The sequence below is a fragment of the Ambystoma mexicanum genome, chromosome 12, assembly GCF_040938575.1.
Source record: "Ambystoma mexicanum isolate Mex_15411 chromosome 12, UKY_AmexF1_1, whole genome shotgun sequence".
In the NCBI taxonomy this organism is placed as follows: domain Eukaryota; kingdom Metazoa; phylum Chordata; class Amphibia; order Caudata; family Ambystomatidae; genus Ambystoma; species Ambystoma mexicanum.
Window position 1 is genome coordinate 1223744181 of NC_090936.1, and position 16190 is coordinate 1223760370.

General features: G+C 48.4%; 1 protein-coding gene across 13 annotated transcripts in view; it reads left to right on the plus strand.

Moving 5' to 3' along the window:
* Window positions 1–16190, plus strand: part of MYBPC1 (myosin binding protein C1) — a 1087780-nt gene that overhangs the window by 690556 nt on the left and 381034 nt on the right. For all 13 annotated transcript variants that reach the window (XM_069629883.1, XM_069629891.1, XM_069629879.1 and 10 more), the window contains 2 exons: window positions 2305–2472; window positions 3770–3858. In XM_069629883.1, coding sequence (XP_069485984.1) covers window positions 2305–2472; window positions 3770–3858 — 257 coding nt within the window. The remainder of the gene's footprint in view (window positions 1–2304; window positions 2473–3769; window positions 3859–16190) is intronic.

Below are 16190 nucleotides of genomic sequence, written 5' to 3' on the forward strand. Positions count from 1 at the left end.
CTAAGGCTTCCATTATGGATAATCCAACAGAGTCCTTTCTTAACCTAAATACAGACAATCCTTGCTGCCACACAGGTAACGGGTGCTTCCAGCCTGCACTCATCAGCACACACGTTTTCTGTCTCCCTCCCTCTTTCCACTAATGGACCATACCCGCCTTTTTTAAACAGCCACGTGCTGTAAGGTAAACCATATTCTCAGAAAGGTGCTTTACAAGACCACTTACCTTACAACAGGTCACATTGCAAAAGCACATTAGTAACTGAGTTCCCCCATCATGTTCCCAAGCTAACAGTATGTATTCTTTTACAATCAATAAATGAGCTCTTTGGGGGACTTATGGGAGCCACCTAGCAGATAACCCAATGGGATTAAAGAAAGAGAAAGGACTGTTATTCCTGCCAGTCACTGAAGGACGTCCATCCAGAAAGGACATCCATTCAGACTGAGCCAGCAGGGAGAAAAAGTGGAGATCTGAGGTACAGGGCTGTAGTTCAACCGTTAATATGACGCCCGACATCACATCTGATCGAGGAATGGCGCAGCTGTATACAAGGGAGTCGACCACTGCGATGTCTAGCGGTAATGGTCCGAGCAGCTAGCGCTGGATACATATCTATCAAGATGAGGAATCTGTGGGAGTAGAATCCATAGAAAGAACATTACCGGTAAGTAATTTCTCCTTCACCAAGTTTTGTCTCATGCCGCCTCTTCCTCTAGTGGACACCTGTAGATGAAGAAGGTCATTTGGAAGCACGTTCTGGTGGCATCAGTTTTCCAGCCATGATGGTAGCAACATCAAAGGCAGATGGGACATCGCCACCACTACTGGCCCCCAGCTATGGGATCACTGGCCTTGGCAATCAGGTGCTACAGCCTATATCAGACACTCCTACTGTAGAGCTTGCGTGAAAATGAATGAGTGATCTTTGGCGGGTAGCGCTATACCGCAGAGTCAGTGGTAGTTCCAACAATTCTGGGGCGGTAGTACTACCTACATTACAGCCTGTCTAAAAATCAGGCCTCCCAGTGACGCTTCTGCTCCTAAGCGAAGAAAGGTTTCTTTCATCCTCAGTCAAGCTCTACCTGTCGTAGAACAACATGTTTGACACTTGCATAGTCATTAGATCACCATGTTTCACCTAACCCTGATGTTAAATGATCTTGACTATTGATGATGGAGCATCTCATCTGCATGTTTGAAAGGCCTCTATGGTGGATGTCCCCCATCCCCTTTGTGCATAGCATAGCAAAAACACAACATGCCCCATTGAACCTTTCACAATATGCTTGGCTGCTCTCCAACTATGAAAATGCTTCCGATGCCCAAGATCCTGCCTGCTCATGAGCTAAGCATTGAATGAATGTGATGAGCAAAGTCATGAATGGAAGTGATGAGCTAAGCATTGAAGGAAAGTGATGAGCTAAACATTAAATGAATATCACAAGCTAAGCACTGAATGGATGGCATGAGCTAGGTGCTTATGAAAATTATGAGCTAACCATTGAATGGTACGTGTGGCCTAAGCATCAAATGGAAGTGATGAGATGAGCATCAAAAGGAAATGATGAGCTAAGCGTGACAATGATGAGTCGGACCTTAGAGCAAACACAGGAAAAATCCTAACAGTGTTTAAGTGGCAGTGTGTAATGATGGTTCAAGTGGTTTTAAAAAGTGTTCTTATTTTTAACAAAGGCTATATTCTCCATTAAACAAGGTGCACACGTATTTTCCCCACATACATGCTCATTGCAAAATATTATTATATAGACTTCACATGTGTGTTGCCACAAGACGCAAAAAGTAAACAGAGGAGAGTACCTAATAGAAAAGAGAAGAAAATAAGGTAGATTTAAACAGTTTAGGAAAGTAAAACGGTTTGATTGTTCTTCTGTGCACTCCAGAAGAACAGAAGATTGAGGTGGAGAGACATTTCAGCCAGTCCTACTCAACCCTGAAGTTTTAACATCATGACATTTGTAGATATCAGAACCCAGTGGATGAATTTGCAGAAACAGATGTCATATTATTATTTATTTTGGTTGTGCATGTGTTCAAAGTTTGTCAAAATCCAAGAATATCTGGTCATGCGCAAAGGGAAACTGAGTACAGCAAGTAAATAGAGTTAGTAACTGATAACGTTTGATTTGGTCAATAAAATTCCAATTCCTTCGGATCTTATCAACGTTGAGACAATCTAACACCCATGCCTGACTTTTGAAAGCTAAATTTGAAGATGATAGATTATTGTGTTTTTAATTTTTTGCCATTTTCTTTCAATGTATCCTATTTTATTTTATCAGCGGAGCAATGGATTGTCGCAAACCCAGAGTTGACAGATAAAACAAGATTCACTATTAATGGACTGCCAACTGGTTCGAAGATCATGGTGCGAGTGAAAGCTGTGAATGCTGCAGGCCCAAGTGACCCCAGGATCCACCCACAGCCGATCTTAGTGAAAGAGGTCATAGGTAGGACATCTTGACCCTTTTCACTCACAAACTGCTTTTCATTGAACTTAAGTTTCTGTTGTTGATTAGGCCTCTCACAGAAAATATAAATGTACATGCACCCAATAATGGCCATCCTCTATAACAAAATGAAAGCCGTGCTATGATGGAGGTGGAAAAGCTAACCCAATCATGTGTTCCGGATGAACCTCTGGTCAATGCGTTTCACAGTAACCCAGTGTTTTCCTAAGGCTGCCTGTGGAGCATCAAACACATCAGCATGTATTACATCTGGAATAAATAACTGCATGCATTTTTCAATCTAAGTGTGAGCATGACTCTCATTTCGCGGCACATTTACATTATATAGCCTTCTACACAGTCGGCGTGGGCATGGAGTGATGGCGTGCTATCTAAAGTAGCAAAATGTGCTCATGGTCCAGTCTAATGTCATCATCATATCTCTATTTCTTTCCTTTGCGAAATGATGGCCTTCATTTCAATAAACTCGCAATGTACACATCTCTGAGAGGCTGTGCCTAATGTCCTAGTGTTTCCAGATAAAAAGGGCCCACATGTATTCAACAAAATGTAAAGGTTGCACGAAATGAACATCTTTCGCAGGTGTCGCAGACATCACTGGCCACTGTCATCTTTGGATACAGAGTTCAAAACCACAAGAACAGAAAAGGTGCCTTTGCTCAATTCCAATGGTATGAAAAGTATCAGTCTATAGGGATACAGTGGCTCCGCCTGCTAGAGTAATATTAGGAACGAGCCAATGACAGCTCATCCTCCTACTGAGGCTTCATAATAATTATTTAGCATTTATTTAGAGCTGTGAACCCTCAGGTGTCTGAGCGCTGCCTATTATTACCCACGGTGTGTGGTGCTCATTTATTAAGCTCGGAAGGATGAAAGGCTGAGTTTGGCCCTGCCTGCGTCAGTAGGTTCTGCACAGATGTCAAAGCAAGCGCTCTACTCGCTGTGCTATCAGACGCTACAACATGCCCCAAACAGTTAATTCCTGCTACCTTTCTTAGAATATGTTTGTATTCATGCAGTACTTGTGTTCAAAGTCACTGTTAATGCAATACGATAGAATTGAGTGAAAAACAAAAAGATAGTGTGTTACCTTCAGACATGATACTCATGTCCACTAGTTCTACATATTGTTCTCTGCTGCACGATTCTAAAAATGTACTCACATTGCTTATGTTATGTATTGCATATTGTTCTCTGTAAAGCGCTTTGGTTAAAAGCACTATATAAAACTCAATAAATACAAAAATACAAATCTACTAATTTTATCTTCCAGAACCTCCAAAGATACGTCTTCCACGCCATTTGAAACAAACCTACATCCGAAGAGTTGGCGAAGCCGTGAATCTCGTCATCCCTTTCACGGTAATTGATGGGGGTGCTGTATTTATGTGAAGTTATGGAAGTATGGAAGAAACAGGTCGAGTGTATATTGTGAAGGCATCATGAGTCAGACACAGACAACAGTTCTTTCAAAAAGGTTTTATTAACTCAAAAAGGCAAGGTGACATAATGCCTAACTTGCCCTAAGTTAAGGCGGGATTTCCCTACATAAAGGAAACTAAGAATAGTCTGCATCAAAAAGTCCAAAGTAAAACATCTGTCTGTGTCCAAAACCTATACTTGCCCTCACAACTAACTGCATACAATGTGTAGCGATGTCAGTATCAAAATGAATAGATTTCAAAATCACCAAAAAGGTCTTTGCACAACATAAGCTTCTTTATAGGTGTTTTAAGTGGCTTTTCCATTCAGGGGACACCCGGAGTAGGTGCAGTTGTCGGCCCACACGACCCACCCATTACAGGTCACGCAACCGGTACCCCTCCTTGACTGCTTTTCCAGTAACACCAGTACACTGCTTCTCCTTAGAAGTGAGACTTGCTTCTTTCACATGTGTCACACTCTCCTGACACTGTGTTCTGGCTTGGCTGGTCCCATACACTTGTCACACTTTCTTATGTTCCCTTAGCTCTTGCCAATACTTGTTTCCTTATATCATATAGTTCCCTGCACTTTGCTGACTTTGGCCAGTGCTGGATTTCTCATGTCATGCATACTACTCCTTGTTCTTTCTTGAATTTGCTAGCACTTGTTTTCAGTTAATGCAGTTCATAATTTCAACGCAGTTCAAAACCTCCTTTCAGTAAGATTCACAATCTCTCTTTCTCTCCTTTCACGATGCAAGAGTGTTGCCAACTTGCTTTCATTTAGTTCAATATTCAAAATGGCTTATATTTGCTTTAACTTACATAGCAATGTGTGTTTTCTATTCATATCAATGTCAATAGCTTTATTTCTATGACCATTGTCCCCCTTCTGGTTACTCTCACCGGTCGGACTTACGGCTTCTTACAAGGACCTCTGCCACCACAGGGTTCCTTCTCTTCGTGTGCGGTCCCTCGCTTCTTCTCACAGCGATCTTCCGTGGCTTGCGCACACCCAGCAGTGCTTCCACTGAGACGCAGGATTCCCGCAACCATTTCCCTCGGTCTCACCAACTTCCTTCTTACGGCTTGCCACTGGCCTCCAGTGTCCTGTACCTTTGCTTCCCGCTGCATATGCTCTGCACTTTTCCACGGGTTTCAAGGGCTTCTCCTGCCACACCGCTACACCAGAGAGGTCTGCCGGCACCCAGCTGTTTGTGGACGTTCTCCCACAGTTGACTCCATTTCCTTTGGGGTTCCAGCTTTTAAAGTTGTTCCCACCTCCATTCTCATTCAAAAAAGGACTCGACTTTTTAAAGCGGTATTCCTGATTTGGTCTTGATGTCCTCCTCCTCGTCCCAGTACTTGGCTGGAGGTGATAGGTGTTCGCTTTCACAAAATGAGGATGTGCTGTTTTAGGTGTCCTCTTCTTCGTCCCAGTAGCATACTTGTGTATTTTGGGGTATACTTTAGGGGAATCACAGGGAAAAGGCTGACAAAAGCCTATAAAGGCTTGAAGGGTGGAGGGTTTGTTGTGAAAGGGAAATGGGGGATACAATGTCTCACCTAAGGACGTCCTCCCACTCTCTAAGTCTCCTCCACCCGGGTGATCCTCCCTTGCATATCCACCCACAGGGTCGGGATCCAAAAGCGATGGGCTTTCCCTGGCCACCTGAGAAGAGGTTCCCGGGGGAAAAGAAGTGAGTACGCCCTCAGGTTCCTCACAATGTGTGCATGTGTTGATTTTTCATAGTGCAAACCTAGCTGTGAAGCAATGGAGTGCTGTACAAGTAAGCATTGCTTTACGTCACTGTCCCGAATAAGACTGAGAGGCAGGAATATTTTACTTTGGAAGTTGGGAGTAAACCAAAATGTAGGGAGTAAAAAATGTATTTCCTAATCTCGACTGCAGTACTTTCAATCAAGTGCAAATATATGTTTAATTTTAAAACATATATTTTTGTTGTCATTCATGTTTTGAGTAATTGCTGTAAATGAATGCATCTATTTTTATCTTTTCGGCCCGCTTTTTATCATGAAACATATTTGCAGGACTCCTCTTTACAACACCTTATTCGGATGCTGCTAGCCTGAACACATGCAAGACATTGGTGTACTGTTACTTGGATTTTATTTTCATGGGAGTATTAGAAGAATTTTTGGGAGTACAATGAACAAAAACACAGTTAATCTGGATAAGCAATACAATAAAATGGAAAATTATTAGGAGGATAAAGTGTATCTTGAGACACATCCTATTACGAATCTTTGAGTACCCTGATTATTAATATTATCGACTTTCGGGAGGATAGCTCAGGGGCAACATGCTCGCCTTAGAAGCAAGACGACACGGAGCACCACAGGTTCAATCCCCGGGTCCGCGCTTAGAAACCTCTGGGTCTTAAGCGCATTATAAATAACCTATCATATCATTATTATTATTATACTCCTACGTCCCGTCCCCTTTCCTCCATTCTGCATGGGTGTCCCTCGCTAGGGACGGGAACAGAACCTTTTTCACCAGAAAAAATGTCTTTTCCCTTTTAAATTAAGACGATGCGCGGAGGCATCGCTCCGTGAGCATGCGCTCCCATGAACCCACCCTCCGGCGCCACACCTCAGTCCTCTTTTCCGCATCGACGGGAGCAGACCTGCTTCACCTGCGCTGTGGTTGAGGCCCTTTTTTCTCCTCATAATCCCATGTGTGTATAAATTCTTTCCCTGGGATTTCAGTCCAAATATTTTCTTTTTAATTCTTAGATACTTTAATTTCATCCAGTCTCCAGTGCCATACACCTCCCCGGTGCATGTCGACCCCGGTTGGCTTTTGTAGGTGCCCTTCCTGCGACATATCCTTTCTGACGTCGGACCCGCACGTGCTCTGCCTCTGCTGCCTTGGCGACAACCATAGCTGGGACGGCCGTTCGGCATGCAACGCCCTTACTCCCCGGTCACTCAAGAATGGCTTGTGAGGTGGAGGGATCTCCAGGTCTCCTCCAGAGCATATCAAGGAATATGTGCGCATGAAGGCGAAGGCCAAGGTAAGTGTTCTGTTTTCAAAGCACCCCGGCAAAGGCTACTCTTTCCCCGGGAGACAACCGAGCGGAAAGGACCACTCGGGTCCTGTCACCAGCCAAGGCCCCGAGGCTCATTGAGCTACCGGCCTAACGGCTGAGTGGGATCCAAGGATCCTCCCGGTCCCACCACTGAGGAGCCAGTCGGCTCTTGTACCGGGAAATCTTCCGAGGGGCTCTACCCGAGTACCAGGCCTATGTCTAAGGGGGCACCTACACACAGTAGTACTACCGGCTCCATGTCTGAAGGCAATCAGCCTACCAGGCACACGCCTGAAGTGCAGAGGAGGCCCGAACCTGTGTGGATAAGCAAACACGTAGAGGCCAGATCCAGCTCCGTGTCAGGCTCGCAGCCCCAGTGTGGTTCGGGTCAGGACAAGATGGCAGCGCAGCTGGACAAAATGGCGGGACGTGAGAACACGCACCACTCCAACAAACATCACAACCCGGACTTCACGCGCAGGGTGGAATGGTCCCCCATGGTCACCCCTCAGATTACCTGGTGCACTTCATACCCTTGGGACCTCCGAGACAAATTACATGCAGGGCAGGCAATGCGCAGGATGAGCGCAGCCCTACACGCCTCTCACCCTGTCGGGTCCGCGCAGGAATACACATCACCAGAGTGTGAGAAACGATTCTTCGACAAATTCCTCATATTAAAGAAGTCTCCCCAAATGGGTAGCATCCTGAAGGAGCCTATTAAAGAGATGCTTCAACCCATACCCGCACAGCCTTAGGCTCCAGTGCAGCTGCAGCCACCCCCGCCATCAGGCAGACATGAACAAAGAGGAGGATCCAGACACCTTGTCTTCTGCTAGGACCTTTCACGATTGGCTGGCGGGCTTGACAGAGTACCTAGGCTTCCCTCAACCTCAGAAGGAACAGCCCGAGGCGGGGGTCCTGGCAGAGGTCCTAACTGTCAGATAAGCCGCTATATCAGGCATTCTGCTCCAAACGGACGTGAAAGCTGTGGCAAAAAAGGGCTGTTCCAAGCCACACTCAACGCAGCCCACCAACAAAAGGCTGGATGCCAAGTACGGGCAGGTGGAAGGGGATACTCTCCTCTTCTCTGTTTACCCTCAGCCTCATTCATCTTTGATAGCGGCGGATTCCATGTACGCCAAACCCTAAGCATCCACATCGTCATCCCCGACATCCGCCATGTTGGGCAAGGAGGAGAACGTTCTGGAGGCCTATGGGAATAAGGTCTACTCCAACGCTGGACTCCACCTGCGGCAAGCCAACGCAGATCCTATGCTGGCTGCTGCGAATTCGAGGCTATGGAGGGAGATTGCCGATTTCCTCCCGTACCTGTCAGCTCACAAGCAAGAGGCCTACAAGGTGGGTTTGGCCGAAGCCAAGATAGTGGCACAAGACCTAAGGGATTTGTTGGTGGGTCATATTGACACAGCCGACAGGGCCATCTGAGTGGCCCCTGATGTGCAAGACCGCATCCTGGATCTTCTGTTTGAAGGTGGGTGGACTTGCTCCATTAATCCACGGATGAGGAATTGTACAAGAAGAAAATCTGTTCCCAGACCGCCAAGTCTTTGCTATACTATCAAAGCCTGCACCAAGGACGTTCGGGTAGGGACAGGCCCATGCCGACAAGGGGAGGACTTTCAGCGGATTCAGGGGCTTGCAGGACCGGAAGGCTAGGCAGCCAGACAGGTCCCCCAGCCAACACAGGCGCAAGCACCAAAGGACGTTGTACAAGGGCTTCTTCCAGTCCCCCTCTCAGGCACCTGCCTCAGAGGGAAAGAAGCAATGACGCTCCCATCAAGGTCCACAATTCTCCATTGGGGGGTAGGCTTGCTCTCCACATTCAGTCCTGGCAGTCTCTGTTCGCGGATCCATGGATCCTATCAGTGGTTTCCAATGGGTTCCGCCTACCTCTCCCTCCAAGACCACCCTCCCCTCCCCCAGATTGGGACACCACCTCTCCTTGCGGAGATCCGTTCACTGGTATTAAGTGTGGCAGTGGAGGAAGTTCCCCCTCAGAGAGGCTCAGGGTTTTACTTGCAGATACTCTTACGTCCCGTCCCCTTTCCTCAATACTGTATGGGCGTCCCTCGCTAGGGACAGGAGACGGAACCTTTTTAACCAGAAAAAATCTTCTTCCCCTTTAAATGTAGATGCGCGTGGGGGTGCGGCCCTTGGAGCATGCGCTCCCCTGACTCCGCCCACCGGCACCACTACCCAGTCCACTTTTCTGTGTCGATGGGAACGGACCGCTTTCACCAGCGCTCCTGGGTTTGGCTTTGGCCCTGTAATCCCACGCGCTCTTCCCCGGATACTGTCTTTTTGTATTCTTTCTTTAATCAGGTACTCGGTCCTCTGGCGCCACGCTCCTCCCTAGCGCATGTCGACATCCTTGGGCTTCAGCAGGTGTCCAGCCTGTGAGGGGCTCTTCCCCATGTCCGAATCCCATGCACTTTGCCTCCGCTGCCTTGGCCCCGACCACGGCTGGGACGGCTGCACCACATGCAATGTGCTTACCCTGTGCACTCTGAAGAACAGGTTAGCTCGGTGGAGGGACCTCTTCGAACGATCGCCTCAAGAGGACTTGAAGAACTTGTCAGACACAAGTCACAGCCCAAGGTTGGTCTCTCTTTTTATCAGCACCCCGCAAGGATGACTCCTTTCCAAAGAAACGATCGAGCAGGAGGGATCATCCAGGTTCTAACACCAGCACAGGTACCGAGACTCTGTCAGCTACCGTCCGCCAGGCCGAGGGATCACGGGATCCTACCGGTGAGGTCGCTGAGGGAACGCAAGGTTCTTTTACCGGGTCTTGACCCGAGGGGCTATTTCTGTATGCAGCACTACCGGACACACCAGCACTGGTACCGAGGCTCATTCAGCTATCGGCCACCAGGAAGAGGCGTCGCTAGATCCTTCCGGAGACACAACTGAGGGACTGCGAAGGTTCTTTTACCGGGTGTCCACCCGAGGGCTATACCCTGCTACCGGAACAATGTCTGAGGGGGCGCCTGTACGCAGCACTGCCGGCAACACTGCCGAGGGCAATACGCCTACCAGGCTTCGTCTTGAGGGGCAGGTTAGGCCTCAAGCTCCACCACCAAGAGTTCAGGAGGTTGCCGGGCCCAGGGAGCCAAGCACCATGATGCAGGCACGTGGCATGCAGCTCGACAAAATAGTTGCCGCGCCAGGCAAGGTGGCCGCTCATCCGACACCAACCCCGTTCTGGGAGCAGGTAGGAGATTGAATGTACAGGTGGGACTGGTCTTCGCCAGGTACATGGCTTACAGCTTATCCTTCAGCGTTGTAGGGCAAATATCCCCCACAACCAGGAGGGCATAGTAGGCACAGGCCCCAGCAGCCACGCACTACTTTGTCAAAACCACCTACCACCCCACAAGCCTGTGAGGACAGGTTTTTTGAGAGATTCCTCATGCTGATGAGGTCTTCTCAGATGGGCTCCACCCTTCGGGATGTGATCACGGGCATGCTGCCTCCAGTACTTCCGCCAGCGCTTATAGTCATTCCTCCTATGGCTCTGGTGCCTCAGGCCCCTGTGCAGCCCCAGCTGGCCATTCCCTGCCTCCTACAGTTCAGGCCGTTCCACAACAGCCTCTGGCTCCGGTCTCCACACCTCAGCCTTCAGCGCCCAGCACTCCTCTCCCGGCGCCAGACCGGAGGGTGGCAGGGTGAGCAGGTACCTGCGCCTGGAGGATGGAGGGTGGCCAGGTGCACGGTGCCAAGAGAGAACAGATCAGCAGGGGAGAGGGGGAGTGAAGGCAGAAGAAAAGAGGAATGTCTTGAGGTGCTTCCGGAACCGCAGATGGTTGTCCTCAAGTTTTGGAGTGGCAGGAAGGCTGTTCCAGAGGGAGGCCCCAGCCAAAGACAGAGATCTAACCCCAGCTCATTTCTTTGAAAAACGACTAACCCTGAGGGAGTTAGAGGTAGAGGAGCGAAGAGCTTCATAAGAAGAAGAACAGTTCCCAGACGGCAAAATCCTTATCTATCATCACAAAGTCCACACGCAAGGCCTTCAGTCAAACGCACCAGCGTTCCAACAAGGGACGGGCTCTCTGCGGGTTCTGGGGATTCCAAGAACGAAGGTCCAAGCAGCCGAACCGATCTCCAAGTCAACACTGCCGCAAACAGCACAAGGCGGGGAATAAGGACTTCTTTCAGTGCCCCTCCTCATCAGTAAAAAAGGCAGGACACTCCCCTCCGGGTCCAGGTGTCTCCGGTGGTGGGCAGGCTTGCCCACTTCAAGTGTTCAAGATGGTTAACTCAGCGCTTATTGAGGAGACACTGTGCAAGGGAGATTGGATGTGCTCCTTGGATATGAAGGACGCTTATTTTCACGTCCCGATTTGGCAGCCTCATCCGTCCTTCCTGAGGTCAGGATCATGGGCTTCCACTTCCAATCCAAGGTTTTACCATTTGGCTCAATTCAGCCCCCATGGTCTTTACCAGGCTTATGAATGCATTGGCGGCCCTCCTCAGAGCTCAAGGGCACCATGTTAATCTGTATCTAGACGACTGGCTTGTCAGGGCGAGATCCCCAGAGGCTGTATAGCACACTTCCTCCGCCCTCATGGTTACGCTACACGAATTAGGATTTTCCATCAATCTCAAGAAGTCACAGCTGGAGCCGACGCAGAGTCTGCTGCTCCTGGGCCTCATGTGAGATACGAGCTCCGAGAGAGTTTTTCCCCCGGAGAACAATGTAATAGCCATCAAGAGGGCCAGAAGTCATTTTCTCGAGAGGAGGCATCAGCGTGGTGGTACCAGCACCACCTGGGTATCATGCCGGCATGTCTTCTGCCAGTACCTTAGACAAGGCTACAAATGAGGAGATTACAGCTGCTCTTCGCAGCCTCATGGAGTCAGGAGTGGGGTTCCCAAGCGGAACTTGTCAGCATTCCTCATTTTCTCTACCAGGACCTGGTCTGGCGGAGCACAGACTACAACTTGAGGATAGGCATGCCTTCTGTCAACCAGCACCTCAGGTTACCATCACCACAAACTCCTCCGTGGAGGACTGGGGAGCTACCCTGGACAACCACAGCGTCCACAGATCTTTTTTGTTCTGTCTGTTTCTTTAGTTGTAGTAGACCTTGCTGTTTTCTTATTGTGTGGATGGCTGGGAGGGGGATCAGAAGTTTATGGGAGGAGCCATCCACCAGAAAGAATATTGCCCCAGGTAAGTATTCTGTTCTATTTGTTTAGTTGTATTTCTTCTAATGGATAGCATCTTTGCACAGATTTCCCATTCTCATATAGACTGCCGGAGGTAGAAAGAGAGCAAAGACACATCTCAAATTAAATAACTTTGAAGGACTGCATGACCAAATCAAGCATCCTGCAAATCCATCAAGTCCAGGCTGTAATGTTTGGAGAAGGTATGTAAAGAGGCTCACATAGCTTCCTGACAAATGTCAATACCTTTTTGGGGTCAAATCGATGTAGTCTTTCTTGGAGGAGTGCAGAGGTGGATAGAATTTCCAGCAGCAGTTGCAAATTACTTATTAGCCAGTCTGCATCCACAACCTCTTTGGACATTTCCCACTTCATGTACTTCAGCCTCTCAAGAGCCAAGTATGGCGGTTCAGGGTGCTGTGATTGTGATGAAGGCTTTTTCCCCCCTCGACTGAGACAGAAGTGCCACTCTCAACAGGAGGCATTGCAAAGGGCAGCTGGCCATCTCGAGAAGATCCAGATACAACGTACTCTGCGTCCAATCTAGGGGTGACCAGAATCATAGTTTCTTGTATCTCCTGAACATGCTGGGTGACTGAAATTTGTGGGAATGCATAGAGGAGTTTGAAATTCCATTCCACCAAGAACGCATCCCCTGGTGCCCCTCTCGGTGAAAATTCCCTTGAACGGAACTGCTTGCACATCCTGTTGACATTGGAGGAAAACAGATTCACTTAAGGAGTTCTACAAAGGTAGAAGATTTCTGGAAGAACTCCTGGCACAGCTCCCACTCGTGGGAGACCAAACTCTGCTGCCTGCTCAGTGCCACCACCACCATGCTCTCCTTCCCAGCTAGATGGGCAAACAACAAGAAAATATGTTTCTCCCATGTCCAGAACCAAAGCTTCATCGATTACCTCCAAAGGGGCAGCGACCCTCTTGTTGAGGTTGTACATGGCCAACATGTTGTCCTTCAGTATCAGGACAATTCTCCCCTTTGACGGAACGGAGGAAGGCGTTCAAGGCAAGCCTGATCACCCCCACAGCTCCAATAGGTTAATTTGTAACCTGGACTCCTCCAAGGACCACGTCCTGCTCACCTCTAGATCCCTAAATCTCTAGATCTAGGTGGATGCCACAGCCTTTCAGGGAAGTATCTCCGCCTACAACGGTTGCTAGAATGGTTCCCCTTACATTAAATTGTCCCTTTGCACACACCATAATAGATTCTGGGCTACTGGGGTCAAAACCTGAGGCCGATTCCCCATGTTGCTGGCGAACTAGGATCACTCCGATTGGAGCGACCGCTCAAGCAATCTCTTTGGAAGCCAGGCCTGTAGTAACAGGGAAATTCAGGATGCCATCAGATCCAGATTGTACAAAAAAACTAGGGCTGCCAGCTGTTCTGAGTTCTGGAAGCGTTTGACCATCTGCAATTCTGATCTCTATCCTTGGGAGGAAAAGCCTTTCTCCCAGCAAGTATCCAACACTGCTCTTAAGAAAAGGAGCATCTGAGAAGGTGTCATCTGGAATTTCTAAAGTTGAATTAGAAGTCCAAGCTCTGCAGGCAGTGGCATGTGCAGTGTAGATGGCAAACTGCTTGCTCTGAGGATCTGACCTTGGTGAGCCAGTCTTCCAGGTAGGGAAAAAATGCATGTTTTCCCTCCTTAGTCCTGTCGCCAGCACCTACATTAGTATGATGAAGACCCTCAGCCAACGGTCAGCCCAAAAGGAAACACCCGAATTTAGAAATGAGTCTCAACACTCACAAACCTCAGGAACTTCTTGTGCATCTGGTGGATGGGCATGTGGAACTCAGCGCCTTGAAGGTCTGTAGACATTAACCAGTTTTGCAGCTCTAGGGCCTGAAGGATCTGGACCAGCATTCTCATCTTGAACCTGTTCTCTCTCAGTACATTTCTGAGGAGCGTTAACTTTTCTTAGGTACGAAAAAGTAGGGAGATTACCATCCCCATTCCTGTTGGTTCTCTTGAAACAGTTCCATCTCTGCTTTTGAAAGCAGGACCTGAACCTCTTCAATCAGGCCCACATATGGGTATGGAATGCTCCCCGGCAGAGGGCGAGCTGCTGACCGTCGAACGAATGGTAGGAAATACTCGAGAAAAAGCATCTGAATGTCCCAGATGTTTGAAGTAATGCTTTCCCAAGTGCTCAAAAACCTGAGATCCTCCCCCTTACCGGTCCTGAATGCAGCAGGGAGAAATCAAAGCGGTTGCTGATAGCATCGAAGTACCTTGGCGCTTAAACTTCTGGGCACCTCTACTGCTTCGGGGCCTAGAGTACTATCTCTGGACACCTCAGACTGCTGTGAAGCGAGATTTTACTTGCTGCACAAATGTTTGGAAAGGCCTGAAGCCACGGCCTCTAGTGAAGGAAGAGTCAGTGGAAGCAAACGTCTGGTTATTCAGTTGCAGAACTGCCAATCCTAGGGACTTTTGTCACAGATGACTTCAATAATTCAAGTAGTCAGTTATAGAGGTCAGATATTTTATTGTTAGATTTCACAATTTAGCTGATGATGGAATGTAGGAAGGCCATACTAAGAGGGGGTGGCGGGTTCCTGTTCTCCCCCTCAACCTTCCATAGTCTCCGTCCACCCTAACGCAGGTTTCCCTATTCTCTAGCCGGTCGCACTGCAATCCTACTGTCTGGTTCTATACTTGGCTTCTGATGAGGGCCTAAAGCCTTACCTATCTTACTACTGCAGGGATTTCCCTAGGAATCCCTACTCTGATGATGTCCATGATATAGAATTACATTGAGGTTGTACCTTCTCTCTCTCACCCTTTTATCTCTCTCTCTCTCTCTCTCTCTCTCTCTCGCCTCACTCTTGCCCCCTCCTCTCTCTTTGTTTCCTCTCCTACACTCTCTTTCTGCCTCTCTTCACCTCCTACTAATCCCTCCTCTCTCTCTCTGTCTCTGATCTTTCTCACTCTCCTCCCTTCTATCTCTCTCTCTCTCTCTCTCTCTCTTCCGTTGCTCCCTCCTGTCTCTCCCTACCTATACCTCAACGCTCCTCCTCACCTCACCTTAAAAGCATTCATCCATGATTGTGCATGCAGTTCTTTTATACCCGGGCTTGCCTTCTTCTTCACCTCCTCCCCATTCCCATTGGTCCCTAAAACCACCTGATCGCTCAAGCTAATCATCCCTGTGCTTTTCCCAGGGGCTATGCTGGATGGCGCACAGTGTTAAAAACACCATTTGATCTCGCCCCCTATGAAGTTTGCAGGCATTCTTGGGGCTTATGCGGCTAGGTCAGGTTGGCATCAGCCCTGCATATCTTATTCCGTGAGCCCTGGGAAGTTGGTATCCCTGTCGGTAGTCTGGATGATGTCAGATGAGCGAGACTCATGTCCGGCATCCCTGCTTCTTCGCAAGGCGTGCACTGCCGCTAACTGGAGGCTGTCATTCTGTAAGTAAAAAGAAAGAATGGTGTCCAGACAAGAGGCTAGAAGGCATAGTGCGATAGCTAGCGGTATCAACATTTGAACCATATACAGCACTTTCAGGGGTACCTCCCTCCCCCCCAAACTCCCTCACCCCGCCTCTGGGGCAGGATGAGCTGTGGCACATGCCTTGTAAGACACCCTACCACAGGTTGAGAAGGGCCCCTTTCCCTCCGACAGGGTCAAGCAACCTCTGGTGCTGTAAATACCAAGTGTTATTATTACCCAATTTAAGGAAACTTAATTAAGAGACCTCTGAAGGATGTAGGGCTAAACCGGCCCTGCTGAGATTTGAAATTTTGACTACAGGTTGAACTCAGCTCTTTGACATATGCGTAACACAGATGTAAAATCTTATTTTTACATAATGTTTCAGGTAAATGTACCACTGATCGCATAATGTAAACCATTGGCAAACCCTACAATTTTGGCTAAAGGGACTCTTGGGTCGCACACGCCTCCACCCTAGTCCCAGGCGCAGAGTATGGATAGTCTACATGACATAGCAGAGAAGTGCAGTGTCACAGCACATTCACAGGCCCCCCCCG